This window comes from Callithrix jacchus, chromosome 21 (genome assembly GCF_049354715.1).
Source record: "Callithrix jacchus isolate 240 chromosome 21, calJac240_pri, whole genome shotgun sequence".
NCBI lineage: Eukaryota > Metazoa > Chordata > Mammalia > Primates > Cebidae > Callithrix > Callithrix jacchus.
The window spans coordinates 51961361-51984136 of NC_133522.1; the positions used below are offsets into that span (position 1 = coordinate 51961361).

The 22776-nt window shown below is 51.8% G+C and overlaps 1 protein-coding gene across 14 annotated transcripts in view; it reads left to right on the forward strand.

The window, feature by feature from the left end:
- PCNT (pericentrin) overlaps nucleotides 1-22776 on the forward strand; it is a 120864-nt gene that overhangs the window by 52387 nt on the left and 45701 nt on the right. For 7 of the 14 annotated variants that reach the window (XM_035283166.3, XM_035283167.3, XM_078358660.1 and 4 more), the window contains 12 exons: nucleotides 250-401; nucleotides 2941-3083; nucleotides 3376-3608; nucleotides 4572-4734; nucleotides 5132-5344; nucleotides 11392-11621; nucleotides 12132-12248; nucleotides 12353-12373; nucleotides 13055-13261; nucleotides 14992-15162; nucleotides 15432-15584; nucleotides 18609-18701. In XM_035283166.3, the coding sequence (XP_035139057.3) occupies nucleotides 250-401; nucleotides 2941-3083; nucleotides 3376-3608; nucleotides 4572-4734; nucleotides 5132-5344; nucleotides 11392-11621; nucleotides 12132-12248; nucleotides 12353-12373; nucleotides 13055-13261; nucleotides 14992-15162; nucleotides 15432-15584; nucleotides 18609-18701 (1896 nt within the window). Of the gene's footprint in view, nucleotides 1-249; nucleotides 402-2940; nucleotides 3084-3375; nucleotides 3609-4571; nucleotides 4735-5131; nucleotides 5345-9362; nucleotides 9396-10919; nucleotides 11013-11391; nucleotides 11622-12131; nucleotides 12249-12348; nucleotides 12374-13054; nucleotides 13262-14991; nucleotides 15163-15431; nucleotides 15585-18608; nucleotides 18702-22776 lie in introns of all 14 variants that reach the window. The other 7 variants (XM_078358656.1, XM_078358658.1, XM_078358657.1 and 4 more) reach the window with 3 other exon arrangements.

Here is a 22776-nt window from a genome sequence, read left to right on the forward strand (position 1 = left end):
TTGTTTACCTTTGCTGTATTTTTTTTAAACGTGCTCCTCGGCCTGTGCAGGGGCCGTGTCTCCACCATTGTTGGTCAAGGCACTGTACGTCGAGGAAGCACCAGAATGCCTTCTGCTTTCGTACCATGGCAGAGCTGAAAAGTCCTGTGTCAGAGACTCGAATAGTGACCGTTGCGTTGAAAGTCCCTTACAGCCATTGAATTTTAACCATATCGTTTTAACTAAAGCGTTAATAATCTTTCCCCGTAGCTGAAAGACCAGGTTGTCTCCTTGAGTCACGAGATAGAAGAGTGCCGTGCTGAGCTGGAGGCGCTGCAGCAGAGGCGGGAGCGGGAGAACCAGGAAGCTGCAAACCTTCTCTCCATGCTCAAGGCTGACGCCGACCTGTCCCAGAGCAAGAGGTCAGTGTGTCCTCGGCCCCGGGGCTGCCTCATGGCTGCCTGCACCCCCTAGGTCACGTGGAGGCCATTGGTCTGTGGCTGACCAGCTCCTGGCCCCATAGCTGGTTTGCCACCATGCACACTGACTCCTGGTGGGCGGGGTCCCGGCCTCCTTATTTCGCTCACCTAAGAAGATTGTAAGCGCTGGAAGCACACACCTTCCTGCCTGCTGTGTCTCAGCTTCCCATCTAGCCTCCCTGGGAAACCCCGTCACTCTCCTCCCACCCAGAGCTCAGCCCCTCCCCTTAGGTATTGGCGAACCCAGAGTGCACCCAAGTCCTCGTCCCTAGCGTGGCATGCATTCAGGCCCACACGTCTTGTGGTTCCTGTGGCTTGGACTGTGTGGGTACGTCATGCCTCACACATCTCCCTGTGTCATGCGTGTTTGAGACTGGCCTGAGCAGCAGCCGTGGCCCTGCCTGTTCCTTTCTGCACCAGGAGCCTGTGCCTGGGGACCGGCAGGCAGTGGGCTGAGCGCCCAGTCCCGAGGGCTCTCCCAGGGCAGGGCATGCGTGTGCTTACCATGGGCTGCAGGGTCACCTCCCCTGAGTGCATGGGTCCAGGTCTGTGTCCTGCCCTGGCGCCTCCTCACCTGTGGCAATGCCATCCCTCAGTCTTGACTGCCCCTTTATCTCGTTTGGGGCCTTAAGAAACTGCTAACTCTGATACCATATAGGTTTTCCCAGGTCATCTCACAGGGTTTTACGTTTTGCTTTTGTGTGACTCTGGGGTCAGCCTGCAGCTCTTCCGTTGTTCTTGCTTGCACCTGTCTGGGCAGTGGGCTCAGCACTGAGTTGGCCAGTGCAGCCTCCCCTTGGGTGCGTGACCTCCCTGTCACCTTGTGTGGGTCTTTGGCTGCTCCCATCAGTGTGTCCCACCCAAGGCGTCCATGTCCTGCTCCTGTGGTGTGTCCCGTGTGAGGCCTTCGTGTCCTGCTCTTGTGGTGTGTCCCGCCCGAGGCCTCCGTGTCCTGCCCCTGTGGTGTGTCCCGCCCGAGGCCTCCGTGTCTTGCCCCTGTGGTGTGTCCCGCCCGAGGCCTCTGTGTCCTGCCCCTGTGGTGTGTCCTACCCGAGGTGTCTGTGTCCTGCTCCTGTGGTGTGTCCCGCCGGAGGCCTCCGTGTTCTGCTCCTGTGTCCTGGAGCCCCGGACTGGGTTTGTCGGCACCCCGGAGCCCATCCAGGGTTGGGAGACTGGGTCAGGCTGATGGGATTCTCTGAGTTCACAGCTGTTTTTGGAGCATTGGTGTCTGTCACGCTGAGGGTCCCTCCATGTTTGGGGCATGTCTGTGCAGATCTCCTTTCTTCTTTTTGTCAAGTTTTGTGATTTTTCTGTGAGGACCTTGCCTTTTCTTGCACTTGGCTGTGGGCACCTTGTAGCTTGGTGCTGACTCTCGAGTCACCGGAGCCATGGTGAGCAGCAGGCGAGGTGCCTCCCAGCCTCTAAACTGAAGGGCACTGAGGTTGGCAGTGGGTGGGGCAGCCTGTGCTCTGAACTCAAGGGGTGTAGAGGTGGGTGGTGGGTGGTGGGTGGGGTAGCCCAGGCTCTAAACATGAGGGGCGCAGAGGTGAGCCTCCCATCCCTGTAGGCTGGAGGGAGTGCCTGTTGTGAGGAGGGGCAGATGCCAACGCCCTGCTGCCTGTAAGAGTTGGGCATTTCGGGGTCTGGAACTGTGCCAGGGAGTGGGTGGCATTCTCTTCTCAGGGCTCCCCCTCTCTGTTATTTGCCCAGAGTCCTGGGCTCCTCGGGGCCTGCATGGCGCTTCTGCAGGTCTCACGTCACGGTCTCCATGAATCAGGCCTCATCATCTGCTCCACAGGGTTGGGCTCTGGGGTTTAGAACTGTGAGCGGAGTGGACGGAGGGCCAGCTGTGTAGGTGTGGGGTCAGCCTGCCCTTCCTCAGCGGCGTCGCAGTCGGGAGGGCTGCCCCTAAATCGCAGTGCAGGGAGCAAGGCGTGGACGGGCCTGGGCCCCAGGAGCCCCTGTGTGTGAAAACAGAAGCATCTCAGACCACACGTCCACAAGGCCCAAAGGGAGACTGGGAGACGCCATCCTCCTCTCACTGTGCGACTCCTGTGAACGTGTGGCTTAGACGTGACTGGTGTTGGACAGACATCTTGTAAAACTGCTGGCTGGTGCAGCCTGTGCTCTAGGGGAGAGATGGAGCCTGTGTGCTGCTCCTGGGTGATTTATACTGTGCACCCACATCGCACACCTGCAGGACGGGCTTGTTGCGTTCCTAATACGGCACCTTTTGCAAATCAGAAATGGCATTAGGAAGACCTCTCCTAGGAAGCCCACGTCCTGGAGTGGGTGCCACGTGGTTGTCTTGTTTGTGGTCTTAGCTTCCCATGCTCATGGGAGTGAGGATTGTGTCTTCTGGCCCTGCAAGGACAGGTGGCTGTGGGCCGAGTTGTGCAGAGTGGTGGGCAGTCCCTCAGCAGTATCTAGGGTGGGTTCCCATGCCATGACCGGCTCACCTGATGGGTGTTTCCTGTCTCAGAGGGGCCCTCCAGGACGCCCTGCGCAGGCTGCTGGGTTTGTTTGGAGAGACACTGAGGGCAGCCATCACCCTGAGGAGCCGGATTGGGGAGCGTGTGGGGCTCTGTCTGGACGACGCGGGCACAGGCCTGGCCCTGTCGGCAGGTGAGTGTACCAGGACCAGGCCCCCAGCCGCCCGCCCTGTGCTTGCAGCCCCTGTGTGGGCCTGGAGCTCTCGGAGAGGATCCTCCAGGAAGGCACTGCTTTCCTGGTTTCCTGCATTTACAGTAGGCCGAGACTGGGGTCTGAGCTGAATTTGCCAGCTCCTGTGGCGGGTGCTGTCTGGTCTTAGTTCTCGGCTGGGCCATCATTCTGAGATGCCTTGTCACTGTGGCTGTCGTGGCTGTGGCCAACTTGCTCACTGAGCCACGTGTGCCGGTATCTGCCCATCTTTCAGCTCCGGCGCTGGAGGAGACATGGTCGGATGTAGCCCTGCCAGAGTTGGACAGAACCGTATCTGAATGTGCGGAGATGTCTTCTGTGGCTGAGATTAGCAGCCACATGCGTGAAAGCTTTCTCATGAGCCCAGAAAGTGTGCAGGAATGTGAGCAGCCCATCCGGAGGGTCTTCCAGAGCCTCAACCTGGCCGTGGACGGACTCCTGGAGATGGCCCTGGACTCTAGCAGGCAGGTGAGGCCCACGCTCCCAGGGTCCTGTGGAGACGTGAGGACTGAGTAGCTGATGTTGCCTCGCAAGCCTGGTGGACGCTGGTGTCAGCCGTATCTCGTGGGTTTCTCCCCAAGGAGGAGGCTTTTCTGAATCAGATGAGGAAGTGGGCTTGCTGTGAACGCGATAGAATCAGTTCAGTTTGGATGATACACAGGCATGATTATTTACTTCACTTCAGGTACCGCTGGAAGTCCATATGGAGTGTTTTCATATTTAGAGATTATCACTAAAAAAGGAAATTGTTTTTTAAATCCTTTTAGAACATTTTAGACAATTAAAAAAGACATTAAATAGGAATACGTGGTAAGCAATTGAAGATCCTTTTTTCAGCCAGACACAAGGCTCATTCTTATAGTCCCAGCACTTTGGAAGGCTGAGGTAGGAGGTTCACTTGAGCCCAGGAGTTTGAGCCAGCCTGGGCAACATAGCAAGACTCCCATCTGTACAAATTTGATTTTCTTTTTTAATTTAGCCAGGTGTGGGTGGCATGCACCTGTGGTCCCAGCTCCTCAGGAGGCTGAGGCAGGAGGATTGCTTGAGTCCAGGAGGCCGAGGCTGACTGCAGTGAGTCATGATTGTTCCACTGCACTCCACCTAGGTGACAGAATGAGACCCTGTCTCAAAAGAAAAAAATCACTTTTTGCTAAGATTTGAATTCAGAGGTGACTCTGGGCCTCAGCCTATAGATGGTCTGCGAGTCCCAGACTGGACACACTTGCCAGGGGAGTGTCTGGAGGAAGGGAGAGGGACCAGGGCTGAGCTGGGAGGCTGGGAGGGACTGTTGGCCGCGTGCAGGGTCCTCGTTGGAGACTGGGGCCCAGGCCCTGCCTGGGTGCTGACAGCCTGAAGGGCCTGGGGGTAGAAGTAACGTATGCTTCAGTTATTTTTGATCTGGAGTTTTGATTTGTAAATGTGTTTTAACAGTTGGAAGAAGCACGCCAAATTCATTCTCGTTTTGAAAAAGAATTTAGTTTTAAAAATGAGGAGACGGCACAGGTTGTCAGGAAGCACCAAGAGCTGCTGGAGTGCTTGAAGGAGGAGAGCGCAGCAAAGGCGGAGCTGGCGTTGCAGCTGCACAAGACTCGGGGTGAGCAGTGCGGGGCCTCGGGCGCCTGGAGCTGTTAAGGGAGCAGGCTCGGCCTCTCTGAAGGAAGGAAGCCTTCGGAATGGGGTTTTAAAAGTGAAATGTAAAACAAAGCCAACAGTGGGAGGTACCCATGGTTTGGGAGGAACTGTGGCTGGCAGGGCCATCGGAGGCCCTTAGCTGTGTCCTGGAAGCCTCCGGCTCTTAGCTCTGCTGCCCTCAGGGGCGGTGGCCCAGTTCCTCCCTCCCAGCAGGCCATCCTCCGTTGCCCGTGGCGCTTGTCTCACGGGTCTCCTTGCTTGAGGTCTCTATGCAAACCATGGAGCAGGTGTGGATATGGGGCGATGTCAGCTCTGCACCCAGGGCTGGCTTTCTCAGAGCATCTCTGTGTCCCCCAAAGGTACCCTCGAGGGATTCAAGGTAGAGACTGCAGATCTGCAGAAGGCGCTGGCCGGGAAGGAGGATTCCGAGCACCGCCTGGTTCTGGAGCTGGAGAGCCTGAGGCGGCAGCTGCAGCAGGCAGTGCAGGAGCAGGAGGCACTGAGGGAGGAGTGTGCCCGTCTGTGGAGCCAGAGGGAGGCCGCAGCCACGGATGCTGAGGCCAGAGAAGCTGGTGAGGAGGGTGGGCACTGGAGGGTAGTGCGAGCTGTGGGATGTGGGCACGGCTGCCACGGCCTCCCCAGCTCCTGGGGTTGCTTAGTGTCTCTAAGAGGGCCAAGTGTAAACAAGCATGCTGCTTCTCTAGAACGCTGGACATGGGAAGCTTGTGTGGCATCAGTGAGGGGTCTGCTGGCCTTGCTGCCCTTTCAGAGAAGGTGGGTTGTCTGTTGGCCCCACTGGTTGGAGGGTCCCCCACCTCTGTGAGGTGGAAATCAGAGGAGTTCTGAGTCCAGCAGCAGCAGCTGGAGGCAGAGCCAAGCCACGGCAAATGAGAGCTGCTCTAGGATCTCATTTAAAATAGCCAAGTGCCTGATACTAACCCCAATTAGGAAAACATAGTTTTAACGAAATTAGTTTATATCATTTCAGATTTTTAGATATTTTGGTTTTAAAGGCGTTTAAAATGAAAACAGTCAAAACATAAGAAGCTTAAAATGAGCCTGCAGGGAACTGTGTCCTCGGTAGCTTGCTGAGCTTGAGCAAAGGCTTTTCGCAGGGCTGGGGTGTCCGCCCTCAGTCCCGATGTTGTGCCTCCCTGATCGCTGCCTCCGACTCTGGCTTTCTCCCCATGCCTTTTCAGCTCACACCGGGCTGGTCCTGCCATCCACGTGCCCACTATTCCACCCTATAGACACGCTGCACTCCTGGGCTCTCAGGCCCCCACTCTGCAGATGCCCCTCACTCCTGGGATCCCAGGCCCCCACCCTGCAGTTGCCCCACACTCCTGGGATCTCAGGCCCCCACCCTGCAGATGCCCCGCACTCCTGGGATCTCAGGCCCCCACCCTGCAGATGCCCCGCACTCCTGGGATCTCAGGCCCCCACTCCACAGACGCCCCGCACTCCTGGGATCTCAGGCTCCCACCCTGCAGATGCCCCGCACTCCTGGGATCTCAGGATCCCACCCTGTAGACGCCCCGCACTCTGGGATCTCAGGCTCCCACCCTGCAGACGCCCCGAACTCTGGGATCTCAGGCTCCCACCCTGTAGACGCCCTGCACTCTGGGATCTCAGGCTCCCACCCCGAAGACGCCCCGCACTCCTGGGATCTCGGGTGCTCGGGAGGCAGAGGAGCCGGTGCTTTTCATTCCTTCCAGGATGTTTGTGGTCTCGTGGTCATCCCTTCCCAACACAAACTGGAGTTACAAGCTTGGGCGTTGAAGGAACCACCTCAGCCAATTCAGAAGTCTCATTTTTTGTTTCAAAAACCATTTTTTTTTTTTTTATGTTTTTCTCTTTAGAAAACAACCAGCTTTTAATTTTTGTGGCCATTCTCATTTGCTGTCTTCTGTCTCGCTGATTTTTGCTATCGTTCCTGTGATTTCTTGCTCCTATGGTTTCTCTTTTTTTGAGACGGAGTCTTGCTCTGTCGCCCAGGCTGTCGTGCAGTGGCATGATGTCGGCACACTATGACCTCTGCCTCTCAGATTCAAGCGATTCTCCTGCCCCAGCCTTCTGAGTAGCTGGGATTACAGGCACGTATCACCACACCCAGCTGATTTTTTATATATTTGGTAGAGATGGGGTTTCACCATGTTGGCCAGGCTGGTCTTGAACTCCTGACCTCAAGTGATCCACCTGCCTTAGTGTCCCAAAGTGCTGGGATTACAAGTGTGAGTCACTGTGCCCAGCCAGCTCCTGTGGTTTCTGGCTTTCTTCGCTCTGTGGGCTTTTTGGGTTGCACGCCAGCAGGCATGTTTGCCGCCTCGCAGACTGGGTTCAGGTCGTGCCTCCTGGTTGTGCCCCTGTCTTTCCACCTGTGGTGCTCGTGTGATTCTTTGGCCCAGTGTGGAAGGTGTTGTCTTGCGGGGTGTTTTAAACTCTATGATCACGTCCAGACTTTGTCTTCTTTTTTTGGTTCATTTTTGTCATTCCTATTTATCCTGTTTCTATTTTTTATGTACATTTCTGAGGTTGAAGATTAGCCTGGTGCTTTTCCTCTTGTATATCTTTTCTTGTCCTTTCATTTTGAGTCTTTTAATGCTCTGTTTTAGTTGTGGCTCATGTGGATACCGTGTTCATGACTTTTTAAAAACCCTACCTGTAGGCCGGGTGCGGTGGCTCACGCCTGTAATCCCAGCACTTTGGGAGGCTGAGGCAGGTGAATCATGAGGTCAAGAGATCGAGACCGTCCTGGGCAACATGATGAAACCCCGTCTCTACCAAAAAATACAAAAGTTAGCTGGGCATGGTGGTGTGCACCTGTAGTCCCGGCTACTTGAGAGGCTGAGGCAGGAGAATTGCTTGAACCCAGGAGGAGAGATTGCAGTGAGCCGCGATCGTGCCACTGCACTCCAGCCTGGTGCCTGGTGACAGAGCAAGACTCTGTCTCAAACGAAACAAAACAAAACAAAACCCTACCTGTGAGTGTCTTCTTTTGGTCCATTTAAGCCAGTGTTTTCCCATCGTCTCAGCCCAAAATCTCCTGAAACTGATAAGCAACTTAAAAATAAAAATAAAAAAATATAAGCCAGTGTTTTTTGGCCGCACCTGCTGGTGTCGGGCCCTTCTTGCTGCTCTTGGTGTTTCCTTTCTGCCTGCTTGGCCTTGGCCTTGGCCTTGCTCTGGGGTGAATTTTCCTTGGCCAGCTGTGAAGTCCTCACTGTGGACTTGGCTGCTGCCAGGCTCAGGCCAGTGTTGTCCCCCACGGGCCTCCAAGTGCTGCTGCCCTGTGCAACACGTCCACAGAGGGAGGGCTGGGAGGGCCTGGAGTCTCCTCCGTCGCCGCCTCTGCGAGTCAGGTTGTGCTGGAGATATGACTCAAGGTGCTGTTTCTTTTCCTTTGAGGCGCTCGTTTTCCTGCGTCTCCTCAGGGACTTTTCAGGAATGGCTCGGACGTCCTGCATCTCTCTTAGCACCCAGGGCCTGCATCTCTGTCCAGGCTCTGCTGTTGTGTCTGGCATCTGTCGTTGCGTCTCCCCTGATGCTTTCTCTGCTTGCCACCTGCTGTTGAGGGGCAGCCTCGTGGCCAGGCCCCTCCCTGTGGATTCTGCTGTCCTATTTCCAGTGTCTTTGTGCCCAGCCAGCGGTAGCCGGGCTGCACTCTTTGACGGGGAAGAACGACCTGGTGTTTTATCACCACGAGCCCTTGGACTTCAGCCCAGTCACCTTGTTAGTCAGGACTCTTGGCAGAGAAAGGGGTGTGCAGCCTGTGGATTCTTGAACCGCCTGGCAAGGCCTAGGCCCAGTGGCCGGGGCCCCTGTGGCCAGCACCGGTGTTGTGCCCTGGGCCTGGGCACATGGGGCTAAGCACCATGGAGGCTTCTTCCCAAGGCTGTGGTGGCCCCTCTGCTGCTTTGCCTCTGGTTCCCCCCCCTGCTGTGAGGCCTGGCCCACCAGGGAGTGCCCTGGCAGGGGACATGGGCCCTGGGTGTCCACAGCCTGTCGGGTCCCTGTAGGCCTCAGGACAGAAGCTGAGGCTTACTACAGGCCCTGCAGTGGCAGGTGCCTGCCATGCTGGGCACGGATCACATGGAGCCCTTTCACGTCCTGGGCCCACTCTGTTTTGTCACTGGGAAGTTCTCGTTTCTCTGCGGTCCTCTTGTTTGCTTTCATCTTGATGATATTAACCCTGCCTTAGTTTCTCACGCTGGTTTCTTCCTTTTCCTTTCACCCTGGATCTGCAGCTGTGTGACTGTGCCTTGGCTACCGGCGTACCCACTGTGACCCTGACCACGCTCCTGGCAGGGCCCATGCGCAGCGGCCCGGCCTGGCTGTATTGCGTGGCGCCTCCTGCTGTGAGGCGTGTTTCGTGGCCCTCTTCCGGTGGTGTCGCCTGTCCCATTTGTTCTCTTTTGTTACCTCAAAAAGTCCATGGGCTGCACCTGCACAGGCAGTTGTGGGCATGGTGGACACTGAGTCTAGAGACTGTTGCAGGCCAGCAGCGGTGCCTGGAGCCTTCACTGGCTCTAACTCTCAGGTTTAGGCTGCACGTTTCTGTTTCTGCCTCAGTAAATGCACTTTCGTTCATAGGCACAGCTGTCACTGCAGCACACAAGGACTCAGGTTTGTAAAGTCAAATGAGTGATTTCTGTGTGATGTGCTGTGTGTTCGCCCTGGATTTTGCAAATGATTTGCTCAAGAAAAGAACTTCAGAACTTCTGTGACAAACAGTAAATACAGCGACACTCTAATCGTCAGTGTTCACAGAAGTGGGTGTTGTCCCATTTCCGTTCCCCAGCAACATGGGAGCATTTCTCTGATGATACTTTCTACAGTTCCTAAGCTGCAGTGTGTGCTGCTTTTCAGGAGCTCTTGCGGCAGTTGTAGCTGTTGTTGGGCTGGGTCCCTGCTCTGGTCTCCTAGGAGGGCCTGGGCCTGCTCAGTCCCCTGTGTCTGCTTAGCCAGCGGGGATTGCGATTCTCCTGTGCCTCCCTGAGGCTGCGTGTGTGTCGCAGGCGCCTGGCCTCAGTGCATGGCCCAGTGCCCTTGGCCCTGAAGATGGTGATGTTCTGGGCCGAGTGGAGCCCAGGTCGTGTCCAGGGCCAGGAGCATAGTTGGGGAGCAGCTGTCCCCAGGCCCCACCCCTCGTCCCAGGTTGTGAATGGCATTGCCACGGCAGCATGTTTACAGTGGAGTCGCCATCACTGCTGACAGCGGCGTGAGCCTTTATTGAGAATGTTACTTGCATTGGTCATGATAGTTTTATAAAACACTAACAATTTTATAGATCAAAATGTTTTTTTGGAAACTGGTGAAATGTCCATTAACATGTATGAATTTAATAATTTAGTTTTTGAATGGCTTAAAGACTTCAGGATTCAGGCTGGGAGTGGTTGCTCACACCTGTAATCCCAGAGTCAGACTCCGTCTCAAAAAAAAAAAACTAATAAATACTTCAGGATTCAGCAGCAGAGAGCCCCTTTTCTCAAGACGCTTTTTAATCGCAGTTTGCACTTGGGCTGGGGCTTCACTACCCAGGGTCTCAGGCTGTCTGTGCTGCTAGAACAGAATTCTTGAGGCTCGGGGGTTCATCACGGACAGACCTTTGTGGCTCGCAGTTTTGGAGGCTGGGAAGCCTAAGGTGAAGGTGCAAGCAGGTTTGGTGTCTGGTGAGGGCCCTGTCTCTGCTTCTAAGGCAGAGCCTTAAACGCTGTGTCCTCTGGAGTGGAGAGCTGGCTCCTCAGGATCTTTATGGGTCAGAGACGGAAGGGCCGAGAGGGAGGGCGCATGCCTGCAGCCCTCTGATTGAGGCATCCCAACCGCTGTGAGGGTGGAGCCCTTCTGGCCTAATCACCTTTTAAAGGCCCCTCCAGTACAGCCACACTGGCAATGAAATTGAAGCATGAGTTTTGGAGGGGACAGAAATTTAAACTGTGATACCCAGCTAATTTTATTTATTTCTATTTATGAGATGGAGTCTCACTTTGCTGCCCAAACTGGAGTGCAGCGGTGATCTTAGCTCACTGCAATCTTAGCTCACTGCACCCTCTGCTGCGGATTCAAGCAATTCTCCTGCCTCAGCCTCCTGAGTAGCTGTGATTACAGGCATGCACCACCACGCCCGACTAATTTTTGTATTTTTATTAGAGACGGGATTTCAACATGATGTCCAGGCTGCTCTCAAACTCCTGACCTCAAGTGATCTGCCTGCCTTGGCCTCCCAAAGTGTTGGGATTACAGGCATGAGCCACCGTGCCTGGCCTAGATTCGCTTTTGATTCACCAGTGGGGCATTTGCCTTTCCCCTAGACACGTCACAACTCCAGGCACTCAGCACCGTCCGTCGTCTGCTGGGACTGGGCTTGTGTGGGGAGGGTCTTGTGAAGACAGAATTCCTAGATAATTACCTGATGTGTCACTCAGAAGTATTCTTTTCAGGCTTAAAAAATTTATTTTAGCCAATTTTGTTTTCAAAGATGGGCTTTTTACCCCAAAGTCATGTGACTTCATTTTGGGTGGGTTTTGAGGGAATCATCATCAGGAAATGCACGTGTGTGCCGTGCTCAGTACAGCCCCTGAGGTGCAGGGGTTCCTCGTCTCTGTCTGGTTTGCCTCCTTAGCTCTCCGGAAGGAAGTGGAGGATCTGGTCACGGAACGGTCAGAGACCAAGAAACAGGCTGAGAAGGACCGCTCAGCCCTGCTCACCCAGATGAAGATTTTGGAAATGGAGTTGGAAGAACAGCTGTCTCAGCATCTTGGGTGTGCCAAGCAAGCAGAGGCTGTCACCACCCTGGAACAGCAGGTGGCGTCTCTGGACAAGCATTTGCGCAGCCAGCGGCAATTCATGGATGTAAGAATTCTGAATAATCCGTTTTATTTGCGTCACTGAAAAGTGCCATTACAGCCTGAGCTTCTTTCCAGATTGTTACAGAAGCTTCTCTGGTGGGATGTTGAGGAGGGCGTCCCACACCTGCTGCACAGGGGCACCCGGGTCACTGACTCTTGGTGGGTGTCTTGCTTGCCCATGTTTGTGGCTCAGGCCTCCAAGGGCTGCCTTCCCTGGTCTTGCCATGCTCCTTCTCAGTCCCAGAGGCATCCATTGTGGCCGGGCTGGGCCTGCACTGCATGCTTTCACCAGCTCTTGTCCTCCTGCCCACCAGTTCCAGACGTTCCTGTGTTCCATGCAGAGGCCCGCTTTTCTTTACTTACCTCCCTTTTACAAAGGGGCTGTGACGAGGGGGAAATTTGGAGTCTGAGCTGCTGGGTGGTTGTGCTTCCATGTGCCGTGAAAGACTGGGCCTTCACTGCAAGGGTCACACAGGCCCCATTAGGCGGTTCCAACATGCTGCTTTTCCTCCAGGAGCAGGCCGCCGAGAGGGAGCATGAGCGTGAGGAGTTCCAGCAGGAGATTCAGAGGCTGGAGGGGCAGCTCCGCCAGGCGACCAAGCCACAACCCTGGGGCCCTCACGACAGCCAGGTGAGTCCTCATGGTGTGCGGTGCTGCGGCTTGCTGTCTTCTGTTGTGTTTTTAAGCTTAAACTTTCTTTAACTTTTTGCCTTCCATGTACGTGAAAACGGCAGCAAGCACCGCTGGATGGAGAGGTGAGGAGGCGTCGAAGAGACAGGCACTCCCTGCGCTCGCCCCCAGGCTCCCTGCGCCCACGGGGACTGTCCTGCTGCCCACTCGCTCTTCTCGCTCTTGCTTGGGCTGCAACAGCTTGCTTTCCTTTGTTTGAGGAAGCTCTAGTAGGTTTGTTTATTCTTTTTAAAAATTAACGGTGGATCCACACGCAGCAGTTAGAGGTAAGACTCTGATCCCTCGGGGCAGACATGCAGTTCCCCAGAGGTCACATCTGTAAAGCTAGAACGCAGTGTTACCGCTGGTATGGGACCTGGTGACGCTGTAGTGCCTTCCGTCCTCCAGGCACCCTCATGTGCCCTTTCACGGCCATGCCGTCGTCCTTTCTCTGGCAACCACTCCCCTGTCATCTGCTTCTAAAACGTTTCCATCTTTCTGATGTGTGAAGTCTGTCATCTTTGGGGATTGACGCTGTTCGCTGACTCTCTGGAGATTGATCCAGGTTGTTGAGTGTGGCCGTAGCTTTTCCTTTTTGTCCTGAGTAGTAACCCTTCACCCAGTTGTTCTTCCCTTAGGCCTCCCTGTGTGGCTTGGCTCCAGGAGAGGGCGTAGGGCGTCCGTCCTTTTGCTCTCTATTGTTTTGTTTGGAAGATGGGTGTTTGTGAAACACTCTTGTATTTCCCAAGCACTTTTTGTTGTTTTAGGTTGAGTTGTTACAACAAAAGTTGAGAGAAAAGTCGGATGGATTTAATGAATTGGCTCTACAGAAAGAGTCGGCAGATAGACAAGTGTCAATGCAGGAAGACGAGATTAAACGTCTGGAGGAGATGAACGTCAACATGAGAAAAACAGTGGCCCAGCTCCAGGAAGAACTAGAAAACCAGAAAAACGTTGTGAAAGAGTTGGAACAAGTAAGGCGCCTCTGCGTCGTGGCTGGGCGTGTGGCCAGGTGTCCCCGCGTGCACGGCTTCCTTGCTGAGCTGGCGGGGAGCAGGCAGGGCCTCCTTTTTCACTCGCACCCTCCACACCTGTGCCAGAATCACAGGTGTCAGGGATAACAGAAGTCACTGGTGACTGGGTAGCAAGCGTGCTCAGACCTTTCTGGAGATACTTGCTTTTATTTGCTGGTAGCATTTTATAACATTTCTTTATGTCTTAAGAACTCTGAATTTATTCTTAATATTTCATAAAGTAAACATTTATTATTTTAGTTTAAAAAAACTTACCTTATTAAATACTTTGATGAGAACCCCTTGTAGTTCTTTCCGTTTTTGAGTTGAGCAGCCTACGTCAGCTCCCAGTGGCAAGCTCCCCAGTGATGGTTTGCGTTGCTCTGTTTTTGTTTGTGTCTGAGAGTTTAAAGAGGGGCTGCAGTGCTGAGCTGGGCGGCAGGTCTCGCGGCTGGAGGGGGCAGGGCTGCCTGTCTGCATTTCTAGGTGGCAGCTTTGCCCTCCTACTTTGGGAGCATTTAGCTAAAAGGAATTCAAGTGACTTTCTGTCACCAGAGGTTGCAAGTTTACTTGGAAAGTGAGGCTTAGTAAGCAATTTGATTTTACAATCAGTCGTTTGGTCCTCAGACCCAAATCCTGCTTCACACATGAGAGGAGGCTTTCTCAAGTGTGTCCGATTCTTTTTCTTTTTGGAGATGGTTCTCGTTCTGGAGTGCAGTGGCGCGCTCTTGGCTCACTGCACTCTGCCTCCCGGGTTCAAGTGAGTCTCCTGCCTCAGCCTCCCGAGTAGCTGGGACCACAGGCGCCCACCGCCATGCCCGGCTGATTTTTGTATTTTTAGTAGAGACAGGGTTTCACCATGTTTGCCAGGATGGTCTCGATCTCTTGACCTCAGGTGATCTGCTCACCTTGGCCTCCCAAAGTGCTGGGATTACAGGTGTGGGCCACCTTGCCTGTCCAGTTGTGTTTGTTTCTTGTAAGTGCTGACGAGAATTACTAAGTCGGGCCTTTCGTGAGGACCTGACGTGTTTCCGTTCTGGTGTGGCAGGGAAGACCGCTCATCATCACCTGTGCTTGGAGCAGAGTTGTTCCCTGGCTGGCCACTGCCTGTGCTTCAGTGACAGCTGCTCCAGGGCTCCTGCACCCCTTCCTTCTGCCTCCATTCAGCGAACATTTACTGAGCTTTAGGGGGTGCCAGGGCTAAAAAATGGTTTTTTTCCCTTCATGAAATTGGACTTTATATGCAATATTATATGCCAGTCTCCTGCATATATAATGCATTGTGACCACTTTCTTCATATTAAATATTCTTTTAAAAAATTTTTCTGGGCAGGTAATATTCATTGTATCAGCATGCCATCATCAGCCATTGCCCCATTTTTTTGGCAAGTTTTTGTCAGTTTTGAATATATTGGTAATAGTTTGGTGACTGTTACTGTAGATCAATTCCTCACAGTGGACTCGGGCACAGGCTGTGGCTCTGGGTCATGTCCTACACCAGGCAGGCCTCTGCCGGGAAAGGGCAGGGTTCTGGGTGCTGGTGCGCCTGGTGCGTCATTGAGTGCAGGTGCGTGCAGATGCACTCGGCCTGCTTTGGGAGCAGCTGAAGATGGTCTGTGTTTTAACAGGCAGCAGTTTGAGGTACTGAATTCCCAAATATTTGCCTGAAATAGATTTTCTGTTTTTAATAGGATAAAGAGGCGTTAAAGGAACAGCAAATGAGTAGCTTGCTTCTGGCGTCCACGTTGCAGTCTACACTGGATGCAGGCAGATGTCCTGAGCCTCCTTCAGGCAGCCCTCCACAGGGTCCAGAAGCCCCATTAGAGGTGACACAGAGCGCACTCCTGCAGCGAGAGAGCGAGGTGAGTGCAAAGCGCGGCCTTGGGACTGCAGGTCACTGTCCAGTGGCGTCTCTGGAAGGTCTGACGTCCAGTAACGCAGATGATGGGCTTGTGACCACTGCACTCCTTGCAGCTTTGCCATCTGTATGTGGGTATAGGCACAGGGGAGTAATAATCTGCTTTAGGCATGTGCTTTCAAATCTCTCAAAGCTATTTTAATATTTCTAAATCAATTCTTAATAGAATATTAGATGACTTTTAATGCTTCCTTTGTTTTGTTTTAATGAAAGGTTTTGGACTTGAAAGAACAGCTAGAAAAGATTAAAGGTGACTTAGTAAGTAAGAATGAAGAAATACTGCACCTGAACTTAAAATTAGACAGGCAGAACAACCAGACTGTCATCAGCCTCAGAGAACTTCAGGAGGAGAACGCGAGCTTGAAGGTAAGCTACAAAAGTTCTGCATGACGCCGGAGTTTGTGTCACTTACTCTGGTGCCATGTGGAGCGGCTGCAGGACCCTCCTCACGCGATGGGTGGGGGGTGGGGGAGTGTCTGGCCTTCACAGATGCCAGTGGCCCCCGTGTGGCAGACAGCTGCATAGAGCACCTGATTCCTCCTGGGCCATGTGCACAGAGCAGCTTTCCAGGGATCTTGAGTCAGGAGCCCGAGACCCCTGCCCCAAACTCTGCTTTCTGATTGCAGCCCTGATGGTCAGGGATCTGAGGATGGTCAGGGATCTGAGGATGGTCAGGGATCTGAGGGTGGTCGGAGATCTGAGGGTGGTCGGGGATCTGAGGATGGCCAGGGATCTGAGGATGGTCAGGGATCTGAGGGTGGTCAGGGATCTGAGGGTGGTCGGGGATCTGAGGGTGGTCTGGGACCTGAGGGTGGTTGGGGACCTGAGGGTGGTCGGGGATCTGAGGGTGGTCGGGGATCTGAGGGTGGTCTGGGACCTGAGGATGGTCTGGGATCTGAGGGTGGTCTGGGATCTGAGGGTGGTCGGGGATCTGAGGATAGTCTGGGACCTGAAGATGGTTGGGGATCTGAGGATGGTCTGGGATCTGAGGGTGGTCGGGGATCTGAGGGTGGTCTGGGACCTGAGGGTGGTCGGGGACCTGAGGGTGGTCGGGGATCTGAGGGTGGTCTGGGATCTGAGGGTGGTCTGGGATCTGAGGGTGGTCTGGGATCTGAGGGTGGTCGGGGATCTGAGGATGGTCTGGGACCTGAAGATGGTCGGGGATCTGAGGATGGTCTGGGATCTGAGGGTGGTCGGGGATCTGAGGGTGGTCTGGGACCTGAGGGTGGTCGGGGACCTGAGGGTGGTCGGGGATCTGAGGGTGGTCTGGGATCTGAGGGTGGTCTGGGATCTGAGGATGGTCTGGGATCTGAGGGTGGTCTGGGATCTGAGGGTGGTCGGGGATCTGAGGATAGTCTGGGACCTGAAGATGGTTGGGGATCTGAGGATGGTCTGGGATCTGAGGGTGGTCGGGGATCTGAGGGTGGTCTGGGACCTGAGGGTGGTCGGGGACCTGAGGGTGGTCGGGGATCTGAGGGTGGTCGGGGATCTGAGGGTGGTCTGGGATCTGAGGGTGGTCTGGGACCTGAGGGTGGTCGGGGACCTGAGGGTGGTCGGGGATCTGAGGGTGGTCGGGGATCTGAGGGTGGTCTGGGATCTGAGGGTGGTCTGGGATCTGAGGATGGTCTGGGATCTGAGGGTGGTCTGGGATCTGAGGGTGGTCGGGGATCTGAGGATAGTCTGGGACCTGAAGATGGTTGGGGATCTGAGGATGGTCTGGGATCTGAGGGTGGTCGGGGATCTGAGGGTGGTCGGGGATCTGAGGGTGGTCGGGGATCTGAGGGTGGTCAGGGATATGAAGAGAGACACTTCCCCGGGACAGCAGCTATGGGCTGAGAGGCGCGGGGTTGTGGCTGGCTTGTCCTTCTCAAGGAGGTGACTTCAGTGAGTGGCCACTCACTGTTTCTCTTCCCACTGTCATGATAGGAAAAAAATCTTTAAAATTAAATTTTTCAATTTTTGTGGGTACGTGGTATATAAAAAAAAATCTATTTTAAAATATTTTCTGTTATCTTAATGTAGCTGTGCTTTTGAAGCAAAAAAGAAAACCAGAACCAACCTGTTGATAGTAGAGATGATATTCAAAATTGCAGAGCATTCCTCACTTTCCAGATGCTTCTGAAGGACGTGTAGAGTCGTGTGTGATGGCCATGTGCCACGGGCTTGGGGAATGGACTCGGCATGGGAGGCAGTTGAGGGTGGTGACATTTACATCTGATTCTCTCACCAAGGCTACATGTGAATGATTTTAACCTTTGTGGAGTAAAAGGGAGTTTTAGGCTGATCCTGGTGACAAGTTGTTTTCCCTGTGGAAACTTCCTTAGTTAATAAGATGAGAAGCAGATAAGAGTTCATTTTACTACTTCTTTGCTGATGATTTTGAGACAGATTGCCTGGAAAAGTACAGTAATTGATTTTTGAGATCCAAACTAATTATGTCATTTTATTTATTTGTGTTATTTTTTGAGAGACAGGGCCTCCTTCTGTTGCCCAGGTGGCATAATCATAGTTCACTGTAGCCTCAAGCCCCTGGGCTCCAGCGATTCTCTTGCCTCAGCCTCCCCAGTAGCCAGGACTACAGGCACGAACCACCACACCTGGCTGAATTTTTTTTTTTTTTTAGTAAAGATAGAATCTTACTCTCTTGCCCAGGCTGGTCTTGAACTCCTGGCTTCAAGCAATCCTCTCACCTCGGCCTTGTAAAGTGCTGGGATTTCAGGAATGAGCTACCTTGCCTGGCCTAATCTGTCATTTTAAACAGAGAGGATTGAAGCGCCGGGAGGCGGACATTTAAGTAAAGAGGTTGCAGGAACCTTGCCTGGGCCTGAGTCAGCCATCCTGGAAAACAGCCACCACATAATAATATAGGAACAATCCTATTAATTTCTGCAAATAGAAGTATTCAAGCATTTATACAAATAGGAATCAAGGTAATCAACAATGTCTGTCACTGAGGAAGACCTGTGCCACCATATGAAAGTAGTAGTTCATGTACATCCTGAAAACACAAAAGGAAAAGCAGCTGGATTTCATAAAGTGGTTCATATTGTGGATAAACATATCCTAGCGTTTGATCCCAAACAAGAAGAAGTCAGTTTTTTCCATGCAAAGAAAACAATAAATCAAAATGTTATAAAGAGACAAAATAAAGATCTTAAATTTGTAATAAATAAATAAATAAACAGGATTTTCTTTACTTATTGGTTTATTTTTAAACTGCCTTGAAGGAACTAGACAGAAAGGACTTGAATAGAAAAACATTTTGAAATTGATTTTCCAATTTAAACCTGTAGGCTTATTGAATGAAGAAGGACATTTTGTATCTACAGGGTCACAGTAAGTCTCTGTGGACTCTCACGATCGTGGTTGTTATTATTACTATTTCCACAGGAATTTCTGCACAACAAAGAGGAAGAGATACTGCGTGTGAGCCAGCAGCTGCAGGCACAGCAGGGTGGGATGGCAAGCCATGTTCTGGGCGAGGTAAGCCACTCTCCAGTGCTGAGGGTGAACGGGGTCTTCTCACGCTCCTGGCCATGCCTGCGTCTCCTGCACGAGGGCCTCATAGTTTGTGGGTGTGATGGGCAGGGGCCTTGGCTCTCGAAGTCCTGGCCATGCCTGCGTCTCCTGCACGAGGGCCTCACAGTTTGTGGGTGTGATGGGCAGGGGCCTTGGCTCTCGAAGTCCTGGCCATGCCTGCATCTCCTGCACGAGGGCCTCATAGTTTGTGGGAGTGATGGGCAGGGGCCTTGGCTCTCGCACTCCTGGCTACGCCTGCGTCTCCTGCACGAGGGCCTCATAGTTTGTGGGTGTGATGGGCAGGGGCCTTGGCTCTCGAAGTCCTGGCCATGCCTGCATCTCCTGCACGAGGGCCTCATAGTTTGTGGGAGTGATGGGCAGGGGCCTTGGCTTTCTAGGATGACAGTTTTCTCATATCATGTTTATAATACTTTTCAAAATTAATTTTATTTGTCGGTCACGGTGGCTCACGCCTGTAATTGCAGCACTTTGGGTGGCTAAGGAGTGTGGATCAATTGAGTTCAGGAGTTCAAGACCAGGCTGAACAACATGGCAAAACCCCGTCTCTACTGAAAATACAAAAATTAGCCAGGTGTGATGACACATGCCACTTAGGAGGTTGAGATAGGAGAATCGCTTGAACTCAGGAGATGGAGGCTGCAGTGAGCTGAGATGGTGCCACTGCACTCCAGCCTAGGTGGCAAAGTGTGAGACCCTGTGTCCAAAAAAGAACCAAAAGGGACAAAATTAATTTTATGGCCAGGCTTACACCTGTAATCCCAGCACTTTGGGAACTTGAGGTGGGAGGATCACCTGAGCCCAGGAATTTTCGATCAGCCTGGACAACATAATGAGACCCCATCTCTACAATTTTTTTTTAAATTAGTCAGGCATGCACCGATAGTAATCAGCTACTCTGAAGGCTGCGGCAGGAAGATGACTTGAGCCTGGGAGGCCGAGGCTACAGTGAGCTGTGGTCATGCCACTGTAATCCAGTCGTAATGACAGAACAAGACCCTGACTAAAAAAAATAATAATGATTTGGAAGGGACCATAGAAGTAAAAAGGAAAAGTTTGTCTACAGTTTGTCACTTTTAATTTCCCTTTGACAGAGGCTACTGAGATATTAATTATCTGTGTTAGTATCTGTTGATATCTTCTGTATTTGGCAAAACTTTAAAATATCCTTTTGGGTCACATTGAAGAATGCCTTTTATGGCTGGACGGGTGCAGTGGCTCATGCTTGTAATCCCAGCATTTTGGGAGGCCAAGGCGGGCAGATGACTTGAGATCAGGAGTTCAAGACTAGCCTGGCCAATATGGTGAAACACCATCTCTTCTAAAAACACAAAAATTAGTTGGGCATGGTGGCCGGTGCCTGTAATATTACTCAGGAGGCTGAGGCAGGAGAATCACTTGAACCCAGGTGGCGGAGAGTGCAGTGAGCCAAGATCATGCCACTGCACTCCAAATTGGGCAACAGAGCAAGACTCTTATTTCAAAAAAAAAGAATGCCTTTAAAAACCATTGATTAAAGGCCGGGAGCGTTGGCTCAAGCCTGTAATCCCAGCACTTTGGGAGGCTGAGGCAGGTGGATCATGAGGTCAAGAGATTGAGACCATCCTGGTCAACATGGTGAAACCCTGTCTCTACTAAAAATACAGAAAATTAGCTGGGCATGGTGGTACGTGCTTGTAGTCCCAGCTACTCAGGAGGCTGAGGCAGGAGAATCGCCTGAACCCAGGAGGTGGAGGTTGCGGTGAGCCAAGATCGCGCCATTGCACTCCAGCCTGGGTAACGAGCGAAACTTCGTCTCAAAAAAAAAAAAGAAGGGGAACAAAAACACTGATTAATTTTCAAAAAAAGATTGTCTTATTTGTCCTTAGTGCTTTAGAATTTAACATGTAAGCTTACATAATGGAAAATACACTAAAAGTAGTTCACGTTAAGGACAATATTTTAGTTCCATTAAGAATTGAAAACTTTATGGGAAGATTGGGGATGGATAACATTGGGAGAAATGCCTAATGTGGGTGATGGGGGAGATGGATGCAGCAAGCCACCATGGCATGTGTATACCCATGTAACAGTCTTGCAAGATCTTCACATGTCCCCCAGAAGTTAAAGTAAAATTTTAAAAAAAGAATTGAAAGCTTTAGAAGGACAATCCCCAACATTTTCTTCTGGGATTTTTCTTCCAGGTACGTGCAAATTTGTACATCCTTTGTTTTCTATTTTACCAAAAATTCTCCTAATTTTTTGTAAAGGTGCAGATGTTATTTTGCTTTATGTAGTAAAAGTAAAATTCTGTTTAAAGGTTTGACTCTTGTTAGGTTTCCAGTTCTTTGAAGGAAAACGTGTTTGCCGTTTTCTACCCTCATTTTATGTCAGTGAAGATGTCCGTCTTCTAGAAGCATCTCTCAGGTGTGTCGGGAAATGGAGCTCCCATCTCCCTGGCCTGGCGCTGGTTGTGGTTGCTTGTTCTGTTCTGTCGTACGAGGCCTCCGCCACCCTAACTCCTCGTCCTCAACGGGGGGCCTCCCTTCCTGTGATGTTTCTTTACTTCTCCCTTATTCTGTAGGTTTTAATAAAGAGGTCTTACACATCATTTATTAATATATCCTTTAATATTTTAGGTTTTTTGCACTGTTGTAAATGAGATTTAAAATAATTACCTAATCGTTTACTGTGAATACACACACACGTTGACACACATACACCTTTTACCTTTTGTATGTTAGCCTTGGTGTTACCTTGTATATTAGTGTTTTGTGGATTCCTTAGGGCTTTCTTGTTTTTCTTGAGACAGAGTTTCCCTCTGTCGCTAGGCTGGAGTGCACTGGCACAATCTCGTCTCACTGCAACCACCACCTCCTGGGTTCAAGGGATTTTCCTGCCTCAGCCTCCCGAGTAGCTGGTATTACAGATGTATGCCACCATGCCTGGCTAATTTTGAGTATTTTTAATGGGGGGAGGTGTCACTGTGTTAGCCAGGATAGTCTGGTTCTCCTGACCTCATGATCTATCCACCTCGGCCTCCCAAAGTCCTGGGATTACAGGCGTGAGCCACGACACCCGGTCCCTTTGGGCTTGTTCTGTATAGATAACACCATCTTCAAGTAAAGCAGTTTCCTTTCTTTCTAATTGTTGTTATTTTCTTCCCTTGTTATGGCACTCCCAGTACAAAGTGAAAACTGGCTAGGGCAGTCATCTTTGCCCTGCTCCTTGTCTTAGAGGGAAGTGGTCAGTGTTTTGCCATTAAGTATGTTAGCTTTAGATTTTCACAGGTGCCTTTTTATCAGATGGAAGAAGTTTCGTTATACTTCTAGTTTGCTTTCTCTCTCTCTCTTTTTTTTTTCCAAGATGGAGTCTCCCTCTGTTGACAGGCTGGAATGCGGTGGGATGATCTCGGCTCACTGCAGCCTCCAACTCTCAGGTTCAAGCAGTTCTTCTGCCTCAGCCCCTCAAGTAGCTGGCACTATAGGCACATGCCACCACCCCCAGCTAATTTTCATATTTTTAGTAGAGATGGGGTTTCACCATATTGGCCAAGATGGTCTCAATCTCTTGACCTCATGATCCACCCACCTCAGCCTCCCAAAGTACTGGGATTACAGGCGTGAGCCACTGCACCCACGTCTTTTTTTTTTTTTTTGAGATGGAGTTTGCTCTTGTTGCCCTGGCTGGAGTGCAATGGCACGATCTTGGCTTACCATAGTCTTCATCTCCCAGGTTGAAGCGATTCTCTTGCTTCAGCCTCCTGAGTAGGATTACAGGCATGCACCACGACACCCAGCTAAGTTTGTAATTTTAGTAGAGATGGGGTTTCTCCATGTTGGTCAGGTTGGTCTCAAAGTGCTGACCTTAGGTGATCTACCCACCTTGGCCTCCCAAGTGCTGGGATTACAGTCGTGAGCCACCACACCCGGCCAGTGTTGTCCTCTTTTATTCTACTAATATGGTTAATTTTATTGTGTGATTTTTTTTTTTTTTTTTGAGATTAAACTGACCTTGCAATTCTAAGATAAACCATACCTGG